General features: G+C 49.5%; 1 protein-coding gene across 6 annotated transcripts; it reads right to left on the bottom strand.

Moving 5' to 3' along the window:
- On the bottom strand, positions 1-26,647 carry ZNF496 (zinc finger protein 496). Of its 6 annotated transcripts, XM_084762372.1 has the most exons (10): positions 26,495-26,647; positions 26,159-26,293; positions 23,859-23,926; positions 23,190-23,482; positions 22,713-22,890; positions 19,423-19,499; positions 12,895-13,027; positions 12,421-12,528; positions 11,456-11,569; positions 1-2,265 (listed from the first exon to the last, which is right to left on the bottom strand). In XM_084762372.1, the coding sequence occupies exons 2-10, from the start codon at positions 26,251-26,253 to the stop codon at positions 1,526-1,528; spliced, it is 1,806 nt and encodes a 601-aa protein (XP_084618498.1). In that variant the 5' UTR covers positions 26,254-26,293; positions 26,495-26,647; the 3' UTR covers positions 1-1,525. The 6 variants fall into 6 exon arrangements, with proteins under 6 accessions (XP_084618498.1, XP_084618500.1, XP_084618499.1 ...); XM_084762374.1 differs by lacking the exon at positions 26,495-26,647 and having other exon boundaries at positions 23,103-23,529; positions 23,859-23,948; positions 26,159-26,294; XM_084762373.1 differs by lacking the exon at positions 26,495-26,647 and having other exon boundaries at positions 23,103-23,529; positions 23,859-23,948; positions 26,104-26,293.
- Positions 26,648-26,716: the final 69 nt, after the last annotated feature.

Raw genomic sequence — 26,716 nt, 5'->3', positions numbered from 1 at the left:
TTTAAAAACTAAAAACTTCAACAGTTTATTTCTTGTCCAAGGTGTGACCAAATGGTTTTATTGCATTGACTATTTCTGGGGCAAAAAAGAAACCGCCGCAAAGTCTTACACTCTTTGAGAGGGTTTGGAATAGAGGCTTCTTGATGTGGAAATCGGGACAGAGAGCACCAGAGGCCTTGAATTTATTCTCCTAGACCTCCTGACTGCTGAGAGCTGGCGCAGCCTACAGAACCAGCCTGGCTGCAGTTCTCAGGTCCAGCCAGTCAGGCTGGGCCTGGCCAACACCAGTGTGCCAGCACAGTAAGACTATGCTTTTGATTACTTGGGGTTTCCTACCAACAACCACTCCCAGAACCTCAGGCTCTGAATTAAAGGCCATGGATGAAGATTCTCCCTTGCAGACGACAGCAGCTCTGAAAGCACACCACTGGGACCGAACCACCATCCACAGGAATGGCCGGCCAGCAGGCAGCCTCAAGTTTGCATGGATCGTCTGAGGCAGGAACAGCAACAGCACCACGGGACTATCTGGAGTTGTGGCTGCGTCCACCCGAACCCCAGTGTTGAAGGCCTTGCTGTGACTTTATTTGAGAATGGCCACGCCAGATGAAGGTGGGGTTCTGCTGCAGCTGACGGGGTGAGCCCCAACCCTAATACTGGGATCCTTGTAAAAAAGGGAAGTTTGGAGACCAACATAGTAGAGATGAAGGCAAAGATGGAGAGAGCTTTGTATAAGCCTAGGGGTACAGACAAGGGTTAGTGACCATCAGATCCAGGACGACCTCCTCTTCTAGCCTCAGAAAGAACCAACCCCACTGACACCAGACCTTGGCCTTGAAGCTTCCACAACTGTGACAATGCCATGTGCTGTTAGAAGAGCCTATGTTTAGTACTAGCTACAACAGTGCCAGGAAACTGAACTGCCTTGGAGTCACTACCCTTGAAGGACAAGACTGCACAGAAACTTGGCTCACCCAGCAGAAGAGCCCCGAGGGGCTAAGCTCTTAATTCCTAGACAGAATGGGGAGGAATCCGAGTGGTGACAGGCAGTTAGTTTGCTTCTATCACACAGTTATCAAGGATCTTTGGAGCACAAAGACATGTTGGAATAGATGCATGAACTTAAAATGTGGCTTCCTGGCCCCTCTATGGGCAGTGGCCTGGCCATCTGCAGATCTGTGGGACACTCCCCTCACATAGTGACCTCTCAGGCTGACTTCTGAGGACAGGACCAGGGTCAGTGCTTTTGGCTAGCTCCCTTCTGTACGCACCCCAACCTTAGAAGCCACTGGGATGAGGACAGCCCAGTCCTTCTGAGGGCTGGAGGTTTCTACGATGCAGGTCTTGAGGCTGGAGTTGCCTCACCTCCCTGGGTTTGGCACAGTAGAAGGAATGACCAGGGGGCTACATTTCACCTGGAGAGGAAGAGGCATGGCACCAGAAGTTGGACACTACCTGAGAGCAAAGGGCAGGTGGTAAGGGCTCCGGGCTGGGGCAGGGGCTAGCTTATGGGACCACACCCCCCTCAGTAGGAGTTTAGAGCCTGCTTGGAGCGACGCTTCATGTGCAGGCGCTCATGGCGGAGGAGGTCATAATTCTGCCGGAAAGTTTTGACACAGTACCGACACTGGAGGGGACGGGCCTCACTTTTCAGGTGACAGTGCCTACGGTGTCTCACCAGATGGTCGTGTCGCTGGAAGCTCTTCTCGCAGTCCCCGCACTGGAAGCCCAGCTTGGCCTTGCTTTTCTCCAGCAGGGAGTGGGCACCGCTGGCCTCTGTTTCCGATGCATCGCCTTCACTCTTCTTCACTGGTTGCTGTAAGTGGATCCGCCGGTGGGAGAGCAGGTGAGAGTTGAGGCGGAAGCTCTTTCCGCAGGCAGTGCACCTGTAGGGCTTCTGGACCTCATGGGTCTCCAGGTGTTCATCCAGGTCCTCGCTGTCACTGAACAGCTCCCCACACACTGAGCATTTGTGTGGCTTTTGCTCCCTGAGGCTGCGCAGGTGCCGGATGAAGTTAACCCTCCAGCGGAAGATCTTCCCACAGTTTGGACACACATAAGACTTTTGTGAGGTTTGCACCTCACCCCCAGCCCCAGTGCTGCTCCGGTAGGCCGGGAGACTGTGGGGCTCCTCCGTCGGGCTCCTCAGCTCCTCTGTGCAGTATGGGCTGTGCTGGGAGTCCTCATCCCCAGAGCTGGACAGCACAATCTCGATGGTCACCTCCTGGTCCAGGCTGCTCTTTAGGGGTGGTGGGTCGCCTGCTGCTACAGGAAACCAGTATGGTCAGTGGAACTGCCCAGACTATTTCCCGCCCCAGCCCTTAGGAAGCCTGCTCAAAAAGGTTTAACTGGGGGTCCAGACCTCCTGGCGTTGTAGTGTTTCCTGGTAACTCCTGAGGGTCTGGCTGCCCAGCATAGGCTGCTGTGTGTAGCAACTGTATCTTTCTTTCTGGCTTTCCTGCTGTTTTCCCTAATCCTTTACTTTCAAAGCATTTCTTCCTGAGCCGCTGGGACTTAAAATTCTAAGAACTGGCACTTACCTGTGAAAAAAATATTAACACATTGGTATTATTTACTTACTTAGGCACTATGCTAAGGACCCAGGAGGGCCAGAGATCATATTAATTATGGTGAGCGTGCCCCCCTTTGCTCCTGGACCCTAATGAGTGCTGCACTCTTTGGGTTATGCTCTCACAATCCTGGGCACAGTTCCCAAGAGGAAGGAGAGAGTGGGACTTGACCCTCTGTTTACCAACCTATGTCTGCTTAAGGGAGATAGAAGCTGGGCTTCGAAGCTTGTTTCTCCTCATTCTGGTCAGGTGGCTTTTCCAGCCTGTGTGGCCATATCAGTATGGCTGAAAAGACTACGGATGTGCCGTTCTCTAGGTTGCTGGTAGGCAGGCAGCTTACGGTGTGAAACATTTTCTAGACTTCACAGACTAGACCTAGGGTGCTGTTGAGGCCTTGTTAATGACAACTTTCTTTTATTAGTTACTTATAGGTTTCAATGGGGGCGGGGGAGTGCAACAGCAGACTACACAGGCCTGTTCTTTATTCACTGGGAGGAGAAATTATGACAGCTCCAACTGAACAACTGGGCCCCAAAACTCAGTCATTCCGCTGCTAAAGTAATCCCCAAGACGGCAGAACGCTGCTGCGCTCACTCGAGGCAGTTTTTGGAAAGGCAAGTTGACTTATATGAAGAACCTAAAATTTGGAAAAGAAGGCTGGAGAGTTGGCTTAGTAGTTAAAAGTGATGGATGCTTTTCCAAGTTTGGTTTCAAGCACAAAGATCATGTGAATTACAACCTGGAACTCCAGCTCTAGGACTCTGATGCCTTCTTCTGGCCACCACTGGCACATCCACACACATTAAAGACAAAAACACTCCTCTATGGTGAGCTGTGACAGCGTCAGCCTCACAGGTTTTGGTACCAGAAAGGATGGGTACAGTTGGCTTGTGTCACAAGAAAAGAGGCAATTTAAGAGAGCGGCACAAGCCCGGAACTGTGACACAGGTATTTAATCCTAGCACTTGGGAGGCGGAGCAGGCAAATCTCTGTGAATTCAAGGCTAGCTTGATCTATAAAGCAAGTCCAGGACAGCCAAGGCTACACAGAGAAGCCCTGTCTCAGAAAGGGTTTTACCAGGGCTGTTTTACAGAGACAAGTTGTAGAGAGAACACGCCTAGATAGGCACAGGTAAAGACAGATGAACCACAAAATGAGGAGCTAGATTAGAACAGATGGCTAGAGTTAGTTTGAGGCCAAGCACAGCAATTCAGTCAGAAGTGAGAGAGGTCAGTTTGAATCAGTCAGCTTGGGGAGGAGTTTGAGCCAGAACAGCTGAGTTGAACCAGCCAGCTAGAGTTCAGAAAGAACTAGAAAGGGTGAGCTTCAGCAGTAAGTCTCAGAGGCTGAAAACATCCTAGGCCTAGATTAGATTGTATGGGGACTAGAAGTTTCCAGGATGAGGCCTAGGTTAGCAGACAGAGGAAGCAAACCTTGAGATGATACTTACATCAGATGAATAAAAGTTACTTGACGTGAAGAGGTGACTGATAAAAATAGGGCATTACCAGGTAATGTGCTCCTGGGGGTATCCCTCAGAGAGAAGCCAGAACAAGGTAGTGAAGTGTAAGGGGAAGTGGCAGAACTTGGCTAAACTGTTAGAGGCATTCTCTAACAAGAAGCAGTGGTAACAAGGATATTTAGCTGAAGAGATTTCTAAGCGAACAGTTGAAGACCCTGTTTTCTTTTTTTGTGCTGCTTATATTAAAAGTTGGAGCAGCCAGGCAAGGTGGCACATGCCTATAATCCAAGCACTCAGGAGGCAGAAGCAGGTGGATCCCTGTGAGGACAGCCTGGTCTATAAAGCAAGTCTAGGACAGCCAAGGTACACAGAGAAACCCTGTTGCGAAAAACCAATGAACAAACAAACGAATGAACAAAGATTTCTTAAAAGTTGGAGACACAAAACTTGGTGAAGAAAAGAACGGGAACTCGTCAAGATGGACAAAGTTTTCACACAGCTGTTTTAGCCAGGTTTTCTCATTATGGCATTAAAAGGCAACTCCTTATAAAGCTTCTAGCCTTGCTTTGGATGCTCTGGTGAAGGCTTCCCCTCGCCATATCACTGATGGACGATAGCAATGGCAGGATGTCAGAGCCAGAGATCACACTATGCCTAGGGAATGTGCTCAGCACACAAACAAGGATCCACAAAAGCCAGGTTCCGTGGGGTGTGTTAGTAATTATAGCAGTGGAGATGGAGAGAGCTAGGCCCCTGGAGCTGGCTGTGAACCCTAGGTTCCAGTGAGAGACCCTGTCTTTTTGGTTTTAGAGACAGGGTTTGTGTAGCTCTGGCTGTCCTAGAACTTGCTTTGTAGACCAGGCTGGCCTCAAGCTCAAAGAGATCATCTGCCTCTGCTTCCCGATTGCTGGGGTTAAAGGCATGTGCCACCACTGCCCAGCTTATATGGATAATTTGTGAGGAATGTGTGTGACATCTAAGGTTGACCTTTTGTCTTCATACCTAGGCACAGCAAACCCCATCCACCACCTGACACCCCACACACACCCTGGGCATACAATGATCATGTCACTTATCAGGAAGCTACTTAGCTCCTCAGGGCTGAAGGCTACTATTTTTTTTTACTGGTATTCAGGTGAGAATCCTTCATTTCATCTTTGTTTGCTTGATGGGTTGGTTTTTTTGAGACAGGGTTTCTCTGTGTAAGAGAGATCTGGCTGTCCTGGACTTGCTTTGTAGAGGAGGCCTCTGGCTCCGAAGTGTTGGGATTAAAGGCACGCACCACCACATCCAGTTTGTTTTTTAAAATAATTTTTAAAGGATGATGACTTTATGTGTATGGGTAATTGCCTTCATGTACATCTGTGTGCCATGTGCATGCAGTGCCCATGGAGGCCAGATGAGTGGTAAATCCTATGGAACTGTAGTTACAGACTATTGTGAGCCTCTATAGGTGCAGAGAATTGAACCCAGGTCCTCTAGAAGAAGAGCCAGTGCTCTTAACTGCTAAGCCATATCTCCAACCCTTAAAAAAATTTAGATGATTTTTTTTACACGTACAGGTATTTTGCCTGAATGTATATGCATGTTCCATGTGTGTGCCTGGTGTCTACAGAGGCCAGGATGACACTGGACCCCTTGGAAGCTGCCATGTGTGTGCTAGGTCCTCTGTAAGAGCAGCAAGTGCTCCTAACGTCTGTGCCATCGTCTCTCCAGTCCCCTTTGTTTCTTCCAAAGGTGGCTCACTCAGTTACCTGAGGACCCTCTACTAGGCTCTACCCCTTAGAGATCCCGTTGCCTCCCATATTGCCACTCTAGGACTAAGCTTTAAAAGACACCTTGAGAACATTCTCAAGCTATACCCAAACCACAACAGGATGGATACTTCAAAAGAAAAGGATGCTTTCTGGAAAGAAGACAAAATGCGGCTCAATAGGCACTAGGTAGAGAGTGCCTGGGCCTCCTGGAGTCTTGCCAATCGCCTCAGCAGCCAGAACACAGCTCCAGCCACTTGGGAGATGCTGTACAGGAGCCCCTTGCCTGGTGCCTGCGCCCTCTGAACTGTACGGAGGGAGACCAACAAGGAGACCTTACTTACACCAAACGGAACAAAGAGGGCACAGCAGAGGAAGGCTGCAGTTGCGGCTTTCTACTGTACAGGCTAACGTGGCTCTGCTGCAAACATATGCATTATTCTATGATAAAGGGCAAGAATGACCCTACGGTTCCTTGGGAGCCAATGATGGTGGCACTGTCACCAAGGACTCATAGAGCACAGCCTGGGGACTGGGCACAATTCTGCTCACTGTCAGCCTGCCTTGGCCTTAGGCCGGCACCAAGCCAAAGTCTCCTTCACCTCAGAACCTAGTAGAACTTGCCCCCTTAGTACACGTGTTTGGGACTTCTCCTGTCTTTTCTGCTTTGGAAGGAGAGCATCTGTCTTACCCTTGTCCTGATACTCAGCTTACTTGCTTCACAGCTGGAAAGGAACCTGTATTAGGGCGAGACCTAAAGTCTCAGTCACACTGGTTTGGGTAGAAGTTGGTGCTGTCATAGATTTGTGAGTTCTCACTGTGGTGTCCGAGCTGGACTTCAGCTCCTGGGCTCAAGTGACCCTCTCTTCTCAGCCTTTGGAGCAATGGAGACAACAGAAACAGGTAAATGCATTCTGCATGTGAGAAGGACATGAGCTGAGGACACCAAGGAGAGGAGCGCTGTGGGTTAACTACATCATCCCAGGACGTCAGGATGTAATTGTATTTGAAGATGGGGCCTTTTGAGAGGCCACAGTACCAGTGGGTGTGGAGCAAACATAAGAGGAAAAGAGGAAGCTATGCAGAAGAGGACGGTTGGCAGGTCCAGGCTTGTGGCCTCAGGTAGAAACAAAGCAAAGCTGAGAGGGTGGTCCACACCTGGAGGCCGAGGCAGGAAGCTGCAGGCTCTGGGCTAGTCTGACTGTATAACCAGAATGTCTTAAAAGAAAACAAGCCCAAAGCAAAATGAAAACGAACCTTCTGACAGTGCTGAAATTCAGAACGAGGCAAGAACTCTGTTGCATGAGCCACTCCTATGGGATGCTTGCTGACTGGTGTGGCACAAGTATGGTGACCCTGCCCCTCCCCATATCAAGATGAAGGAATGGGTGACAGTTGTGCTGGCATGTACAGCAACACAGTGCAAGAAATTAATTGAAAAAGTGGAGGAGGCAATGCTGTAGAGGTGAACACAGACATCCAGGCTACACAGTTCCATAAGGGAAAACAAAAACAGAGATGTAGGCTGGGCAGTGGTGGTGGACACCTTTAACCCCAGCACTCAGGAGGCAGAGTCAGGTGGATCTCTGAGTTCGAGGCCAGCCTGGTCTACAAAGCAAGTCCAAGACAGCCAGGGCTACATAGAGAAACCGTCTCTCTTTTTTTCCTTTTCCTTTTTCTTTCTTTCTTCCTTCTTTCCTTCCTTCCTTCCTTCCTTTCTAAGACAGGGAGAAACCGTGTCTAGAAAAAACCAAAACAAACAAAAGTGGAGATGTAAGTGGGGTGTTGGTACCACACGTGTAATGCGTGCTTCTCCGTGTGTGCCTGTGAACGGTGCATAGGCAGTAGTGCGTGGTGGTAGGGAGTATGTACTATATGTGGTATATGGTTAAAAAAATCAGAATAAAATTACTTCTAAGCCAAGTGGCTTCTCTTTTGTTCCACAATCATCAGGTGATTAGCTTGCTGACAGGGGCTGCAGCCACACAGACCCTCTTCCATTCTTCCACATAGCTCAACTCCCACATAAACCCCAATCTACAGAAAAGAGGGCCAGTCCTTTTCTGAATGCACAGGCTACTCTCTTTAAGAAGGAATATATCTTTTGCTTACACCATACTTATACAGATATTTGCTAAGTAGAATCTGGCCTCAGTTTCTACTGAACTGTGCATGGTCTGTGCATGTGGTATCCGTGTGCTGGTGTGATGCATCTGTACTGGGGACTGTCACCTCCAATCAGCTGTCAGCCGACTAAGGAAGGGGAAAAAGAGCTTTCAGTCTAAGTGCTTTGGCATGCAAAACGTTTTGATTCCACAAAGCAGCTATGACATTTATATTTCAGAGACTAAAAATGCTAAAGGCAAGAAAAGAAGCTGCCCCCAAGAGAAATGGCCCCGCTATGTGTGGGGCAGAGCCTGTGGCTAAGAGCTCACATAAGAGGAATGTGAAGAGCTGAGGCTGTAAAGAAATAAAATGAAGACAGCCCTCTTGTCCTTGTTTGTAGGTGGCAGAGGTGGGGAACAGAGGTTTCGGCCCCGAGTTCACCCTGGCCTCGAACTTGCACTCTTCTCATCTTAGCCTCTTGGTAAACTACCCTTTCAGCTATGCAACCCACACTCAGTCCAGATGAGGACGAGGCGTTCTCAACAAAGTCATGAAAACCAAACACTTCAAACATGGAAAGAGTGGGGGTGTGGTGGCATCTGGAGCGATGGCTCGGTGGTTAAGAGCACTTATTACTCTTTCAGAGGACCAGAGTTCAATTCCCAGTACCTAAAAGGTGGCTCACAACCATCCATAACTCCCGTACCAGGGAATCCAACATCCTTTTCTTGTAGCTGTGGGTCCCAGGCATGCATGTGATGCACATACACACACCAGGCAAGACATAAGCATAAAATAATAATAAAGTAAATAAAAGGCATTTGTATGCTACAAGACATAAGTAATGCTTGTTGTTTCTGGTTCTACACCCCCCAAGGGTGAGGGTTGAGTTGAGGCAGTGGTGCAGTGGTAGAGCATTTGCCAAGCATGCCTGGTAGCCTGTGTTCAATCCTTAGCACACCAAGAAAGAGAAGGGGGCGGGGCATGCAAATATGCAATAGCCAATGCCTTTGGAGCCAAAGGACTTTCCCACTCTGATTCTGGGGACTGAATCTAGGGACTTGTACATACCAAGCACAGGTTCTACAACTGAGATATACCTGTAGTCTCTGACACAACCTCAGTTCCCACAAATCCACAGGAAAAGAAAATCAGATTTTTAGGAATGTATGGCTTAGTAGAATACTTGTCTAGCAGTCACAAAGCCCGGAGCACAGTAAAAACCAAACAGGAGAACCAAGCTGGACAAGGCAGCAGCACGCCTTTAATCCCAGCACTGGGAGGCAAGGCAGGCAGATCTTTGAGTTTGAGCCCAGCCTGGACCACATAACATGTTCCAGACCAACCAGGCCTACACGAGAGAGACCCTGTCCCAAAACAAGAACAGTAAGAACACACAAACAAATAAACAAAACCAATCAACCAAACTACAAGAATGTGGTATGTGGTAATGTGGAGCAAAAAGAGATGAGTCTGAGTCTCAACAGCCCGAGCACACTGCTCACAGCCTCTGAGCACTGCACTGTGGAACAGTAACCTCAGCTTTCAGGACCTCAGTGCAAATGAACATCATGATCTGCAGAGCTTAGAGGAGCTTTACTGTTCATATGAATAATGGACTCGTGAAGATCTATCTCAAGAGCAACTTTGTGCAGAAGCCAGTTGGGCTGGGTCTCTGGCCATGTGATAGCCTCTGCTATAGGAAGAAGGATGTCACCTGTAAGCCCTGACCTTGGATCAGAACTAAAATAAGCCTTTAATAAAGTAAAATGCAGGGCTAGAGAGATGGCTCAGAGGTTAAGAGTACTGACTACTCTTCCAAAGGTCCTGAGTTCAATTCCCAGCAACCACATGGTGGCTCACAACCATCTATAATGAGATCTGGTGCCTTCTTCTGGCATACAGACATACTTGCAGACAGAACACTGTATACATAATAAATATTGGGTTCACATCTACATATTTACACAGACAAAGGACAAAAATTTAAAGTTATATCATTTACTCAGACTAATATTGTGTTATTAGCAATAGAATACAGATTAAGATTAGTTGGTGCCAGGTCATTGGGACATTGCTGTGACAAACTGGCCACTATTTCTGGGAAGATTGTGGTAGTATTTGAACTTGGGCTGGAAAGTCTGAGAGTTCAGAACTTAGTGAGCTATTGTGGAAACTAAGACAAACCTGAAAGCAGGGCACGCAACAAAAGACCAATTTTGTGTGCTATTCTGTATTATGATTCAGGGGCTCTGGTCCGTTGGGAAGAATCAGCTGTAATTCTACTAAACTAAAGTGAACCCCTGCTTTGTTGGGACAGTTAATGCCCATCAGTGGGAGCTGAGAAGTCAGCATGATCAACAAGAGATCAACACCCCTGAGGTGAAGTCTTCTGGAAAGTGTTTTCTCAGGGCCAGCACACAGGAGCTGTAAGCCCAGAGGGAGCCACGGTTGCACCTTGTCCTGGTGTCAACTGAGCTTGTAATATGTAAGAGTTTCCCAAGTAGTACTGGTTTTGAATGTATGAAGGGATCATGGAGAAGTTGAGGTTTGGCACCATGTGGCAGGCAGGGTCAGAGGCCATGAGGAGAGCTCAGAAGAGGTTACTGGTGAAGGTGCAGCCTGTTTGTAGGCCAGACTCCAGCATTTTGAAGGCATTCTAGAATCTACTGTCTACACATGATGGGGAGCTCAGCACCAATGGCGCATGCCCTGTACTGTATGAGGTGGACATACCATTCCTCCCTGAAAAGCATCACAAGAGAGAATGTGGGGCTGGAGAAACAGCTCCGTGGTGAAGAGCACTGACTGTTCTAGAGGACTCGGGTTTAATTCCCAGCACCCACATGGCAGATCCTAACTGTCTGTAACTCCTGTTCCAGGGGATCTGACACTCTCATACATGCACTCAATGTACATAAAATACAAATAAATAAATTTGAGAGAGAGAGAGAGAGAATATATGTGTAAGTCTAGACAACTCCAGGAAGCCACTGTGATCTTGTGTTCAAAGATCTGCTCAGCAGAGCCTGCCTGTGATACTTAAAAGACCATCTGGTCCCCGAAGATGTTAAAGAAAGACAGGACACTAGTCAGCCTCTGGAGCGGTTGCTTTTACTATGACTCAAGACTCCATCCTGGGAGGGCAGCAGCGCAGCTTCTGCATTCGAAAATCTGCTCTTTAACAGCAAGATCATCCTGGGATTCTGGCTCTCCATGATCACTACACAGAGAGTGTTAGAGCAGCGCTAGACAATCTACCCAGGAAAGGCCACGAGCACCCGCTGGGATGGGGAAGCGCAGACAAAACAGAACAAAAGGCCGAAAGCAGCAGTCAGCAGGAACCACACATGCCCAGCATGCCCTCTCCCCCATCTCACACTGCCCACCACCAGGTCACACAGCCCACCAGCAGGTCACACTGCCCACCACCAGGTCACACAGCCCACCAGCAGGTCACACAGCCCACCACCAGGTCACACACAGCCCACCAGCAGGTCACACAGCCCACCATGAGGCCACACTGCCCACCACCAGGTCACACAGCCCACCAGGCTCCTCACCTGGACAAGGACTCTGAGTGAGCACCACCTGCTGGCAGGCCTGGGGCTCTGGCACCGGCAGCTCCTCCCATTTCCTTCTTTCTTCTACTTGGAGTGGCTGGAGACTGGGAAGGTCTTTCCAAAGGAAATGGAGAAAGTGATTAGTCATATAGATGGATCACTAGTCAGAAACAACTAAGGAAGAGGAGGGGGCGATGACCTGCAGGCGCTGTGCTCCCTCCTGGGCCGGCCATAAAGGGGCCATTCTGCTGAGTGAATGAAGCTGAAGGCAAATGAGCACACAGCAGGAACCTAGGTTCTAGAGCTGGACAGAATCAATGTAGGTTCTAGTTCTGCCAAACAAGTAACAGCCTTGACCCGAAGGTAGCTACCACCTTCCATGGACTGCCCAGTACAGACCTTCCAGACTGTGCTGAGCCTAAGGGCTGAGATGGGCAGGGCCAGAGGGGATGGAGGGCCAAGGTTGTGGCTGATTCTGTTCAAGGCTACTTCCCTCCACAATACAGGTCTCACACACACACACACACACACACACACACACACACACACACACACACGTTATGGGCACACAAACATGTGGTGAAGTGAATCTTAGCTCATCTCACCCCGTGAAATTCTCCCAGCACCCGTGTGGGCAGGTGGGGAGCAGACGAGCAGTGCCTACAGGGGCTGTGCTCTGTGCCCAGTCCTCAGCCATAGCGTCTGAGCACTTTTCTGGAGAGGACCTTACCATAGATGTGCGGCCACTATGGACAACAGAAGGCCTTTCCCTTCCCTACAGTCCTTGCTTGAGGAACACAATCTCAATGGAGAGCAAAATCCAGACTCCTTGCTCTCCTACAAGAAGCCAGAGGCAAGGCAGGACACGAGATGCCAAAGAGTGGGAGCTGTGGCGGGACACCGCGGGTGCTCTGGCTGCAGCGGCTTTCTACTGCACTGCCCACCCACCCCTGATTGTCACATACCTAAGCAGGAAGCCTGGGGGACTTCTTTACCCTGGAGGTCTGGCAACTCCGTAATCCGTAGCCCAGTCTCCTCTTCAGGTGAGAGGTTTGGCTGAACTGCAGGATCATCTGTTCACAAAGAGGAAGGACACCTGTAACACTGACCTGCTGTTGCAGACAGCTAGGGCAGGTCCAGTGAGGTAACCCCTGTCCAGCCCAAAAAGAGACTGAGGAAAGATGGCCAATGGGCTGGAACTGAGGCTACGTACAGAGAACAAGACGAGATTGGGGAAGGGTTAAAGGTAGCATACTAGGGGCTGGAGCGATGGCTCAGTGGTTAAAAGCACTGCCTGCTCTTCCAAAGGACCTGGTTCAATTCCCAGCACCCACATGGCAGCTCACAGGTAGTGTCTCTCACTCAGAGTGAGGCCGCCCCCCCCCACCCCCTGCTCCCCACCATCTATATACTTGGCTGCATGGGGATCTAGGTCTTACTTGGAGGAATGGAAACTCCGTAGTCTTCCCCAATGATGAATTCCCCATAGAAACCAGTCTGTGCCGGATCCAGAAGGGACCAGTCCTCTTCTGAGAAGCATAAGATCATGTCCTTGAATGGCGAAACTCGGTTCTGAAAGTACAGAGCAGGGCTGTGTCAGCTGGGGAGGAGCAGGGCCTTTGTGTGATGCCCCGAGACCATGCTCAGGAAGCAGGGAACACAGGGTACTTATGCCTAATGACTTCAGAGGCTAGAAACCAAGACCAAGGTGCGGCAGAATGGGTCTCTGTTCAGAGCCTGCTTTTTTTTTTTTTTTTTTTTATTAAGGCAAAGGCTCCTTGCTGGGCAGTGGTGGCACACGCCTTTAATCCCAGCACTTAGGAAGCAGAGGCAGGCAGATCTATGTGAGTTTGAGGTCTACAAAGTGAGCTCCAGGACAGTCAGGGCTCCACAGAGAAACTCTTGAAAAACTAAAATACCAAGGGTGCTCATATGGGCGAAGGGGGAAGGAAGCTCTTCGGGAGTTTACCCAGTATCATGACATTTTCACCATGCCAGCCACCTCCAGCCCTCTGGGTTGGTAGAAAAGACAAATGGAATTAAACCTCACCTAACTTATGGGAACTCTGAACATTGCTCGGCCCAAAGCCTATCCTTCAGTTCTTTGCAGTTTCAGATCCACCTTCCCCTGGAGCCCGGGAAGTCTTAGGAACTACTGCTAAGAACTTACTAAGGCCGAAAAGGGAAAAACCCTCTTTGGTAAAACCATCTTTTGTACTGTAGCGAGAAGCATGACCCGCTACCTAGCTGGCTCGAGGTTGGTGGTTTCATTTACTGGGAACTGATCTTGGAAGAACTGTTTATGATCTGGAGAGGACCTTTCAGATGCTTGGTGAGGATGCTGAGGCCAAACAAAAAGAATGACTCCTTTTTCTACTTGCTGCTGTCACTGGGATGTGGGCACTGGCTCTGGGCGTCTTTCTGACCAGAGAGAGCTAGCGCTGGCTGGACATGGGCTACTTTTGCCCAAGAGTCTGCCTGAGTCTTAAACTGCTGATTTCTTTAAAAAAAAAAAAATAATAATAATTAAAAAAATGGTTTATTGTGTCTGACTGTTTTGCCCGTATGTATGTATCTGTATCATGCTAGTGTCTAGTACTCTCAGAGGTCAAAAGAGGCCATGAGATGCCTTGGAACTGGGTACAGATGGTTGTGAGCGACCCAGGAATGTTAGGAATTGGACCTGGGTCCTCTGCAAGAGCAGTAAGTGCTCTTCTGAGCCATCTCTCCAGCCCCCAGAACTGCTGATTCTTACTAAACACCCTTCGCTTACTCCATAGTTACTATACTAATTTTCTTCTTGAGTATTTTTTATTGTAATTTTGATTACAATACATGATGCCAGTTAGTGCCCTTGTATTTTAGATTGTTATTTTAAGCCACTAAAACCAGCAAAAGGCTTAATTAAAAAATTTTTTTTGTTTGTTTGCTTTTTGTTTTGTTTTTCGAAACAGGGTTTCTGTGTAGCCTTGGCTGTCCTGGACTCACTTTGTAGAACAGGCTGGCCTCAAACTCACATTGATCTGCCTGCCTCTGACTCCTGAATGCTGGGATTAAAGGAGTGTGCCACGGTGCCCAGCTCTTTAAAAAAAATTTTTTTTAAAATGTTGTATGAGTTGTCTGCCTGCCTGCTATGTTTGTGCACCACATGCCTGCAGTGCCTACCAAGGCCAGAAGAGGGCATCAGATCCCTTGGGACTGGTATTAACAGACAGATGTCAGCTGCTGTGTAGATGCTGGGAAATGAAGCCAGGTCCTTTAGAAGAGCAGGCAGTACACCTAACCACTGAGCCATCTCTCCAGGCTCTTGTGTTTTTGTTGTTTAAGACAGGCTGTCAGTGTATAGACCAGAATTCTCCTGCCTCAGCTTCCCAAGTACTTGGTGTATGCTGCCATGCTGGGTTGTTAAGGTTTTCATAGACAATCTTTTCCCTTTTGCCCAAACATAGAGCTGATTACTTAGTCAGAATCTCACCATGCAACATTCTCACAGTAGCCATCCGCAACACCTCTTTCTCCTCAGGAGGACTGTCAATCAAAACCAAGAGATGCTGACTCCAACCTCACATTTTCTGCCTAGCCAACTGGGAGGTCTAGTTAATCCATGCCAAGTGCTGACACAGGCTTGCTACTCTATCAAATAGTTCAGCAGGTGCTGAACTGAAAACAAAAGCTTTAAGAACCACCTCAGCTGGGTGTGGTGGCACATGCCTTTAATCCCAGCACTTAGGCAGAGGCAGGCAGATCTCTGAGTTTGACGCCAGCCTGGTCTAGGGCTACACAAAGAAACCCTGTCTCGGAAAAAAACAAAACAAAAAAAACAGAAAGAAAAAGAAAACATCTCAATACACTGTCTAAGATGAGGTCCAGACTAACCTAGATGCTGTAGCTTAATGACTCGTATAAAACCAAGACATAAACTGGGCGGTGGTGATGCACACCTTTAATCCCAGCACTCGGGAGGCAGAGGCAGGCGGATCGATGAGTTCAAAGCCAGCTTCGTCTACAAATCGAGTCCAGGACAGCCAAGGCTACAGAGAGAAACTCTGTCTCAAAAAACAAAAACAACAACAACAAAAAGGTAAAACCAAGTCATATAAAACATGCCAAATCTGTGGTGCTTGGGGAGAAGATGGCCACAAGGCCTGAGGCAGTGCACCTGTACCCTGACTCAGAGGAAACCAACAGTGGTCACCTCAACCCCTTCTTAGACCATGGAAGCAATTCATTTTCTGAGGGGCTCTATTTGGCCAACATCTTGAAAGTATTTACCAGGAACAGGATGGCTCTGCGCCCTCTGCAATGACAAACTGCTCCTTGCCATTCCAGCACAGGCCAGAACTTTGGGTCAGTTTGCCGAAGTGGCGGCCTCCTCAGTACACCACAATCAGAACAAGAGCAGCCGGCGAGCCGGATTGCCTTCGAGCGTGTACATTAACAAAGGAAGGAGCTGTGTGGGTTGACTATCTTACTGGGCGGGCACCAAAGACATGGGTGAAAAATGAGGAAGCCCCCAGCTGGCCCAGGGCTCACCCAGATGTAATCTGTTGGTGGATTTTTAGTTAATTATTGATTTTTTGTTTGTTTGTTTTTTGAGATAGGGTTTCTCTGTGTAACAGCTCTGGCTGTCCTGAACTCACTTTGTAGACCAGATTACCTCAAACTCACAAGAGATCCACCTGCCTCTGCCTAAGTGCTGGGATTAAAGGCATGCGGCAAATGTTTTTATTGTTAAAAAACAACAACTATTACAAACTGGCTTACCAGTTCTATGTTGCAGTCCTTTGGCTATTACAATCTCTAAACGCTGAACATTTTCTCTCTCCTAACTATATAAATTGGTAGACCAAATTCTAGCAATATTATGCTTGTTCAAAAAAAAAAAAAAAAAACTACCTGCCTACGCCTTTCCAAAACAAGCCACTTCTAAAAATACAGAGCAGGCCTCATGGTGCCTGGATATGCTCTCCCCACCTCCCCTGTCTCCTACCACGTGTGGTAACTAGGCCAACGGAGATGTCATTCATCTTGTCCACCAACCTCCTCCTTTATAGAACACGACTTCCTAGGAATGAGCCTTCTCCAAAGAGGATGAGACCTGGACACAAGGTTACTTAAAGCATTGAAAACACAGTAATCATCTGGGAAGCAGCCTCTGAAAGAGTCCACTGGAAACAGGAAGGGGCTGCAGATGGAAGGCTCAGCAGTTAAGAATACTCGGTGCAGCTGGGTAGCTGAGCAATGGTGGTGCACGCCTGTGATCTCAGCACTCAGGGAGGCAGAGGCAGGACCTCTGTGAGTTCGAGGCCAGCCTGGTGTACAAAGTGAGTCTAGAATAGCCAAGGCTACAGAGAAACCTTGTCTCGAAAAACCAAAAGAAGAAACAGAAAAACAAAACAAGAAACCAAAACAAAACCCTTGTTTTTACAGGACCTGGGCTTGATTCTCAGCCCCCACGCGGTGGCTCACAACCATTTGTAATTACCAGGCATTCACCTGGGACATAGTCACACATACAAAATAATTCCAAAAACAGAAAGGTGGGTGGGATGGTAGGAAAAAAAAAAAACTCTGAGATGTCCTGGACCAGAGGAGGAAGAGGAGGGATTGGGTCATTTCTAACAGTTTCAGACTAAGCCAGCAGAGGAAACTAAAATCATCTGCCCCATATTGCCTTCCTCACAGCAGAGCTGCTGAGAAGTAGCAAGACTTGAGAGCCAGGCATGGAGGCACACACTGCACACCTATGATCCTACTGGCACTTGGGAACTTGAGGCAGAGACTTCTCTTCAGGGACTAGCCTCCTTCCCTTCCCCTTTGACAGTTTCTGTCCTGTCCAGTTAGCCACAACAGTGAAGGTTCAGAAAGAACAATCTTTTTCCTACTCCCAAAATCTCATTATGGAATTCCTGGGCCTCAGGTCCTATGGACACTTTGCAGTTGCTGACTGTCTGCAGCCAGGGGCTCATGGAATGTGTCACAGCCCTCCATCCTCAGCCCCCATCTGTACAGTGCCACTTCCTTGTTTGTTTTTTAAAAACATTAAAAAGATTTTTAAAGTGTTTTAAGTATGTGGGTGCTATGCCAGGATGTACATCTGTGCACTACTTGAACACCTGGTGCCTAAGAAGGCCAGAGGAGGGCACCCAATACCATGGAAGCGGAGTGGCAGATGGCTGTGAGCTACCATGTGGGTGCAGGAATCAAATCTTGTGGAAGAGCAGCCAGTGATCTTAAGTGCTGAGCCATCTCTGCAGCGTGTCCCCCACCCCCCCACCCCAGCTGTGGGGGACTTTCACTATGTTCTGAGGCCTATTTGTATGCATGTAGATGCACATCCATTTGCATGTGTGTGGGTGTGACCAGAATGACAAGGCTAAGCTCCGCTGGGGCCATCCCACCTACTTTCTGGTTTCTGTTGTCACCGTTGGTAGACAAGGGCCTCTCGGTGGCTAGGAACTCACCAATTCATTCATGAGGACTCTGAGTCTATGACCTCATCCCCTCCCCAAAGCTCTCTCTTTTAATTCTGCAAAAGAATGGAGGTGGGGGAGGGGGTGGGCCTTTAATCCCACCACTCAGGAAGCAGAGGCAGGCAGATCTCTGTGAGGCCAGTCTGATCTATAACACAGAAAACTGTCTCCAACACACACACACACACACACACACACACACACACACACAAAACCAAATATTCAGGCCACAGCATAGAAAGTGATGCTACAAAGAAAAGGACAGGGTATGAGCTGGGGCTGTAGAGAACTCCCAGCCTCCAAATAAACGACTGATGGCGAGGAGCATGGCAGCAGGCACCAACAAATAATCCTTTAAGAAGCAAAAACATAAAATGAACTTCAGTTGCATAATATACATGAAACAAACCCCAGCACATGGGAGGCTGAGGCAGGCAGATCTCTGAGTTTGAGGCTAACCCGGTCTACAGAGAGTTCCAGGCCAGCCAAGGCTACACAGAGAAACTCTATCTCGAAAAACAAACACAAGAGCCGGGCGTGGTGGTGCACACCTATAATCCCAGCACTCAGGAGGCAGAGGCAGGTGGATCACTGTGAGTTCAAGGCCAGCCTGGTCTACAAAACGGGTCCAGGACAGTCAAGGCTACACAGAGAAACACTGTCTCAAAACAAAACAAAACAAAAACAAATACAAAACAAAAAAAGCAAACACAAAACAAAATAACTGCATTAACTTGGGTCTTGTCCTAAGTTCTCATTTTATGTATGCAAATATTTCAACACCCGCCTCAAACTCAACAACCCTAAGCATCCCTGAGTGGTTGTCAGCCCACATCCTTGTTCTTAACAGTCTTCTACTGGTGCAGCCCTGTGCCCCACGGGGCCACACTCCCCAGGGGGTGGTTACACAGTAGTAGCATGCAGGCAGTAGAAAGGGCAACGAAAAGGGAAAAGCTAATAGGTCTGCTGAGAACCTCTGCAGATGAAGAAAAGAAGTGAGCACTCCACCTGAGAGACCAGTCCCAGCTGCACCCACTCCAGACACCAGCCGTGCTCCTCAGAACACTGAAGTGAGCAAACTTGGCCCAAGAACAGAGTCAGGGCACAAGGAAGCCCCATGTGACCTACACATAGTCATGTGACAATGCTGCAACTGCTATGCTTTCTTTCTGACTTGTAGCTACTATTGAGACGAGCACCTACAACCCTCCTCATGGTTTCTCCTTTTCACTGGTGAGTTTAGAAAAGGAGAGACGTCTACTCCAGGGGCTCTGCATGTACATCTGCCAAGTTTCCGGGAGTAGCAGGGCAAGCCACACTTGGAGCTGCAGGAATCAACAGAAGCAACAACGGCCATCTTAAAGCCCAGTCCTGCTCAACTTGGTTCTTTGGGTTAAGGCTGAGCATCCTGTGGCAAACAGCAAGTAGGCCAGAGTCCTGAGAAAACTGCCCTGTGAGCCGGCTCAGAGATGCATTGTTTTGGATATCACTCACCGGGGTCAGCTGGCAGGTGGTCACCGGTTGGACATCCCTGACACTCTGCTCCTGAACAAGGAAAGCATCTTGTGGAACTGAAAGAGATGAAAAAAGATGTCCCAAAGGGAGCCAAGCCTGGTCCCCAACACCTCCCAAATTTCTAGGGGTGGCTCTGTGCTGCAGATTGTGAAAGGAAACAAAAGCAGAGGAGGCCCAACAGGAAGCCATTCCTGGTGCTCTGCATAAACCCCACTCTGCCTTAACTTGCAAAATAAGCACTTTGCAAACCACAAAGACTCTGGTAGTCTTTACAGACAGACAATGGGACTATCTCAGGGTATGGATGGGTTTAGGACGGCAAGATCAATTGGCTAGTCAACCTCTGTAGATCTGGGAACCTGTTTCAGCATCTAAAATATGCTCAGTGGCACATGTCTTTAATCCCAGCACTCAATGAGGCAGAGGCAGGCAGAGCTCTGTGAGTTCGAGGCCAGCCTGGTCTACAAAGTGAGTCCAGGCCAGCCAAGGCTACACAGAGAAACCCTGTCTTGAAAAAACAAAAAAAAAAATTTTTTTTTTCTTTTCAGCAATTGGGAGGCAGAGGCAGGTGGCTCTCTGAGTCCACATAACAAGTTTCATAGCAATCAGGAAGACCTGTCTCAAAAACAAAACGAGAGAGAGAGAGAGGGGGGGGGGAGGGGAGAGGGAGAGGGAGAGGGTGAGGGAGAGGGAGAGGAGAGAGAGAGAGAGAGAGAGAGAGAGAGAGAGAGAGAGAGAGAGAGAGAGAGAGAGAGAGAGAGAATATGCAAGCAAAAGTGCAGACAGTTGAGATACTACTCTGTCATAGAAAGGGTGAAATCCTATCGCATGCAGCAAGGATGAGCCTGAGAAGTTTTGCTCAGATACAGAATTATAAAACCTTAGCAGGGCGGGGGCTGAGCTACAATCCCAGCATTTGGTAGGCCGAGGCACTAACAGCCAAACTCTGAAGCCAGTTTAAGTTATACAGTGAGGTCCAGCCTAAGGAGACCTGGTCTCAAGATATAGTTCACCCTGCAGTACCATAGATTGCCCAGGTAGAGTCGTAGAGTTCTTCCTGGTATCTGAAGGACAAGTTTTAGTTTTGTTCCCTAACGCCTGCCACCTGTCATGGGTGGGTTCATGCCTCCTTCTACCTAAACACAGGCTAGCTTTGGGGGAAAAGCTTTACAACTGGAATCTCTAGCAAATCATGTGTAATGTTTTCCCAGTGGCTGTGCATCAGGAAATCTTGTATTGAGTACTGCCCAAGGAAGCAGCCCAAAGCCAGAGTGGATACAACTGGGGTTCTAGAAGATTCCTCATAGTAGGCCTCTCTGGGCACTCCTCCCCCAACATTGCTCATGTGTATATACAGGCTGCTAGCACAGGACTGCTGATTTGGGGAGTGGCTCTTTCCTTATATTTCCTGATATGTTTGAACTATGTTCTCTGCAAATTCACAGGCTCAAATCCTAACCCTGGTTGCCTTAGAATGTGACTGTATTCGGAGGAAGGCTCTCTAAAAGAATCGATTAAGTTAAAATGAGGTCATTAGCACTGGCCCAAAGTCAACATAACTGCATGGCTAGCTAGAAGACAGTTATTCACATGGAAGACACAGCAAGAAGTGGTTGTTTAAGCTGGGCATAGTGATGCACGCCTGCAATCCCAGCACTCGGGAGGCAGAGGCAGGCAGGTAGCAAGTCTAGGACAGCCAAGGCTACACGGAGAAACCCTGTCTCAGAAAAAAAAAAGTGGTTGTTATTCGCTAAAGCAAGGAAGCTCAGAAGAACCCAAGGCTGACTTCAGTTCAGACCACCAGCCTCCCAGCTGTAAGAAAAGAAACTGCTGTTAAGTAAGCAATGCAGTGTCGGGACATAGGTGGGCAGCCGCACCAAAGAAAGCAACACAGCTGTCTTCACTTTTCACCAGAGGGACTCAAGAGTTCTGATTTGTACAGAAGTCAGTAAGTTTCTCTCTCTCTCTCTCTCTCTCTCTCTCTCTCTCTCTCTCTCTCACACACACACACACACACACACACACTTTTCTTTTTGTTTTGTTTTTTTTGTTGTTGTTGTTTTGAGACAGGGTTTCTCTGTGTAGCCTTGACTATCCTGGACTCACTTTGTAGACTAGGCTGGCCTCGAACTCACAGCAATCAGCCTGCCTTGGCCTCCAAGTGCTGGGATTAAAGGTATGCGCCACCACCGCCCGGCCACACTTCTTTTTCTTAAAAAAGACTATTATTGTCAAGTATGGTTGAGCAGGCCTGCAATTGCAACACTCAGGAGGCTGAGGTAGGCGACTCTGGAGTTTGAGGGCAGCCTGAGGAAGGGAGAAGAGAAAAAGGAAAGAGAAAGTATAGGATGAGGAAGGAAAAGAAGAGGAAAAAAAGACAAACCTTTGCTTTTAGTGTGGGTGATGTGCAAAAACCAAACTGGGGCCGACTTACACGTGCAAGGCTCTACCTCCCAGCTCACCCAACAGATTCAATGCCAGAAATATCTTTTTAAAAATCTCAAGAATGTGACGGGTGTGGTAGTGCACCCTCTAATCTCAGCATTCTGGAGGCAGAGGCAGAGATATCTCTGAGAGGCTAGCTGGCTCTACAAAGGAAGTCCGGGACAGCCAAAACGATTAGACAGAGAAAGCCTGTCTAAGCCTCAGGAATGCACCTTTCCCATTATTAACTAGAGTACTGTGGCAATGCCTATCTTACAAGAGGAACATGCCTTGAGGCCTTGAGAAGCTTTGGAGAACGATTACCTTGGGTCCCAAACTCAAGGAACCAAGAGGTGACCTACTGTAACTCAAAAGAACGGTGGTTCGGGCTTTGTGCATGACACATCCCCCTCTTTGCAGCTGCTGGATGCTTTGAACAGGTACTCAAACCCTATCACCGGGTACTAGGGCCATGGGCAGGAGAGGCCACCGTTCTCTCAAGGGGATTTTGGATGTACCTACAGCTACTAGGTAACTCGGCCAAGAAAATGTGGTTTTGAGAAGACAGAAGACAGAGCCATGCTCAGATTAGGGCACAGGTCCTGGTCCTACAGGGTCTATCTCCATCTCCACTGAGAACACCCTCAAAGAAGACCATAAACCTCACACCATGCATTCACACAGCCCTTCCCCGTGGGAGGACTCAACACCAAGAAGACTCTGGATCGGCAGCTTGCAGAAGGACCCAGCCCACAACAACAGTTCCTAGCTCAGAGGAGACAAGAGAAAACTGCCCATTTTTAGTCGAGAACTCACCTCCCCAACTCACACTATAAGCTGCATACCTGGGTCCTCGCTAGGCTGGCATGGCGGTCTGCTTAGGAGCCCCGGGCCCTGTGCTAGGACCACAGGCTGGGCATCAGGGTTGCTCTGGGACTCTGTAGATATGCGATCTTGTTCTAGGTCCTGAGGCCCAGGCCCATCGCCATCGTCAATTACCACCGGGTCTTCACAGTGCTTGAGCTGCAGTCCCAGAGAGCACAAGTCAGGACCACGTGGGGAGGCTATGACAGAGCCCCGCGCATAATGCTCTGCACAGGTCTGGGGAGGCCGTCTCCCTTTCTGGTCTTGACTTAGAAAACCAAATACTGGGTCTAGACAAGAATTTCTTATCTCGAGGTCAGAAAATCTCACAGGGTCAACAGGGCTCCCTCTCCCAGACGCCCCGTGCTCACCCACTGCCAGGGTCTCCCTGGCTCCCGTTCCAGAGCCTCTACCGCAGCCACAGCCTGCTCTCCACTCTCAGGCTCCTGGGCACGCACCCAGCTCTGGATCTCCCACGGCAAGATGGCCAGGAACTGCTCCAGCACCAGTAGCTCCAAGATCTGCTCCTTCGTGTGCCTCTCGAGCCGCAGCCAGCCCCGGCACAGCTCCCAGAGGCGCTGCAGGGCCTCCCGGGGGCCCGCGGCCTCCTGGTAACGGAAGCGGCGGAAGAGGCGTCGAGAGGACTCCGGGCTGGGAGGCTCCCCTTGAGGGCTGGGGTTCTCTCCAGGAGGACTCCACATTTTCCTGGGCTCCTCGCTTTCCTTTGGAGCCAAGACTCGTGGGCACAGGGCTGTGGGCATGATGGGATTTGATGGGGGTCAGCAGCAGAAGACGACCCTATTTCCAAACAGAAATCACTGGCTTCAATGCTCTGGTCTCCTGTGGTGGTTTCTGAGGGGGGTGCTAGGCAGAGCCCATGGGAGACCAGCCCTCTGAGGAATCCCAGGGAAATGGAAGCGGTGCTGGGTGAGGCAGGTCCTTACACATGGGGACAGAAAGATGACCCTTCCCACACAAACATCACTCCAGGTAGTCCCCTAATGTGGCAGCGAGGAAGGCAGGAAATCTGGGAGGAAAGTGTTAGCATTTCAACAGGACACTGGCATTTGCAGTATCCAAGGAGGACAAGGCCACAAGCAGATACGTGTAACCAAGGTTTGTGATACCTTTGGTGGACAGGTCCTCCCGGAGGCCACAATCTTGAAGCTTTGGAGCCAAAGTCACTGTCTTTGTTCTTGAGGTTGTCACAAATTAAACTGGAAAAAAAAAAAACCGCAAGGGAAAAGAGGAACAATGTCACTCTATCAAGGACAGAATGGATGACCAAGAACCCAACAGAGCCTGTGCTGTGTGGGCAGGGACAAAAACTCCCACGCAGAGAAGGGATTCAGACATGTACCAGAGAGGAATAGCCCTGTACTTAAAACACCATTGCAAGGCCAGGGAGTTGCAAGGTCCTGGGTTTGTGCACCAAAACTGCTCCTCTTTCTCAAATACCAGCGCTTTATGACAAGCCTTATGCACCATCTTTCTCCTACATTTAAAGACCAATTGTTTCTGGGGGCTGAGAGACAGCTTAGTGGTTAAGAGTGCACACTGCTTTCCCCACCACTCACTCCCAGTTCACAAAGCCCTGCACTGTCACTTCAGGGTCGCCAACACCCTCTCCTTGTCTCCATGGGCACTAAACTCAAGTGTACATACCCGCACAAAAATGTCCGCACAGGTGTACACATATTTTAAAAAATTAAATGTCAGCCGGGCAAGGGTGGTGCAAACCTTTAATCCCAGCACTCGGGAGGCAGGGACAGGTGGATCTCTGTGAGCTTGAAGCCAGCCTGGTCTACAAAAACGAGCCCAGGACAGCCAAGGCTACACACAGACAAACCTTGTCTCGGGGAGGGGAAAAAGTTTTAAAAAGAAATGTGGTTTTTTCTGAGACAGGATTTCTTTGCTCTGTGTAGCCTTGGCTGACCTGAACTCCTTTGTAGACCAGGCTGGCCTCCAAGTCACAGCAATCTGTCTGCTTCTGCTTCCTGGGTGCCACGACGCCTGGCTTAAAATTTTTTACTTGTTATAGTTTTGTGTGTGTGTGTGTGTGTGTGTGTGTGTGTGTGTGTGTAAAACAATACAACAACAACAGAGCAAAAGGCCAGATGCCAGAAGCCAGGCTGGGTGGCACATGCCTATAATCCCAGCACTTACAGAGGCAGAGGCAGGTGGATCTCTATGAGTTCCAGGCCAGCATGGTCTATTAAAGTCCAGGATACATAGAAACCCTGTCTCTTAAAACAAAAACAAACAAACAAAAACCCCCACCAAACAAACAAACAAAACAAAAAAAACAAAAAAAAAAAAAAGGAAAAAGGCCAGGATTTAGACAGGGAGTAGGAGGGGTTGGTAAAAAGGGAAGGGGAAATGATGTTAATTATACTTTAGTATCTTAAAATGAAGTTTCAAAAACAAAACAACCAACTAGTTGTCTTTCATTCGCTCCTGTCCCTTGTTCAGCGCAGTGCTACACACTGACTTTACAGCCCTTCCTGGTCATGAGGGAGGGGCAGTCATGGCCAGGCTTTCAGCTCTCTAGGAACTCTGACTGCTACAGAATACGCGCGCGCGTGTGCACACACACATACGCACGGTGGGGCTGCGGGAGCCAGCAAGCTGACCAGGGCCACAGCTATAGCACGGCCACTCCACCTGACCTGCGTTCTGACCCACACTTCCCAACTCTGGGAGAAAAAAAATCCGCAAAGGGAGGCACTCGGGGCTCTAACCTTAGGTCTCTAGGAGCCCCAGGCGGGGCCACCGGCTCTTTACAACCAACCTCACCTGGTGGAGCTTCTCAGGAGGGCTGCACCACTTTGCAACAAGATAAGCGATACCAGAAAAGCCTCCAAGCAACCGAACAACGCTTGGAACCCCAACTTTTCTGTATCCCTTTGACTTCCGAAGTAAAGACAAAAATAAAACACTCTGAAAGCAACAGGCTGTGAACCCGAGACTACTCTCTCAATTTACTCCGGTATTAGAACCCAATCTGAGCCCCGCCCGCTCTCTTCCCAGCTTCCCCCGCCCACTATCTCCCACCTGCTGGGCCCTGAATGGTTCAAGTCTGCCAGGCGGCAGGGGACCCAGCGTCCCACCCCACCCTCGGAACCCAGTTCAGCTGTGGGGCTGCTCTCTTGAGAGCTTATAGGCCAGACAGGCATGTGTCTCTTTGTCACTCTGGCACCTGGCGCGCAGGAGCTTCGGGAGCGGAAGCTTTATGAATGAACTACCGTTAGTGAGGGGAGGGCTCCCGCAGGGGCGGGCTTGCCCTAAGCAGTTACAGAAGGAGCAGGATCCGAGGGAAGAACTGAGGAGGGTGTTTTAGGCCAGGAGAGCTATAGGGTTTCGGTCGCTTACACTCTTTCAGCCTTGCTGGCTCTTCTCCTCGAAGCCTGGGACAGCAGGTCCTCACCTTCCAGCCGGGTCTCTCTGGCGTCTCGGCCAAGGCGGCTCCTCTGCGTGAGCCAGACTCCGTCCCTGCCCAGGCCAACCCTGCCTCGGGATCATCTAGAATGCATCAGCTGGGCTTGGGAGGGAAGGGAGACGCCTGAAAGACAATCGTATTGCTTCATCCCTGAGGGCACCGATAAGGACGCGGCGCTGAGATAGGGATCTGGGCCCGGGCGCGGGAAGCGGAGAACAGGGAGCAGGACTCAGGCGCAGGGCTGGGGATCAGAGCGCGGGAAGTGGGGAGAAGGATCCGGGTTCAGGCAGCAGGACATAGAAAACCCGGCCATGGTATACTCACCGCTGCGCAGCGTCCCGGTTGGCGGGCCGCGCAGGCCGGGCCGCCGCGGAAAGGAAAGGCCGGAGCCCTCCGGCTCCCTCCCCTGGGACACTTCCTGCACCGCTCTAGGACCGAGGAGGTCTCCTCATCTCAGTGGTTCGCTTCCCCGCCTCCCGGCCGAGGTGTAAGCGGGGGGTGACATCCGACACCCCCGGCCCGCGCGGCCCGCCCTGCCCCGCCCCG

The sequence above is a fragment of the Acomys minous genome (assembly GCF_964271855.1).
Source record: "Acomys minous genome assembly, chromosome: 16".
Lineage (NCBI taxonomy): Eukaryota > Metazoa > Chordata > Mammalia > Rodentia > Muridae > Acomys > Acomys minous.
The sequence above is the reverse complement of the archived record's forward strand: the minus strand, read 5'-3'. Positions and strand labels throughout refer to the sequence as shown.

Excerpts from the sequence above, each read along its gene's own strand:
- ZNF496 (XM_084762372.1), bottom strand. The coding sequence starts at position 26,253 with ATGATCCCGAGGCAGGGTTGGCCTGGGCAGGGACGGAGTCTGGCTCAC. Across the intron at positions 22,891-23,189 it reads CGTGGGAGATCCAGAGCTGG|CTCAAGCACTGTGAAGACCC; the intron begins GTGCGTGCCCAG and ends CTGGGACTGCAG. Across the intron at positions 11,570-12,420 it reads CCCCCAGGCTTCCTGCTTAG|ACCTTCCCAGTCTCCAGCCA; the intron begins GTATGTGACAAT and ends TCCTTTGGAAAG.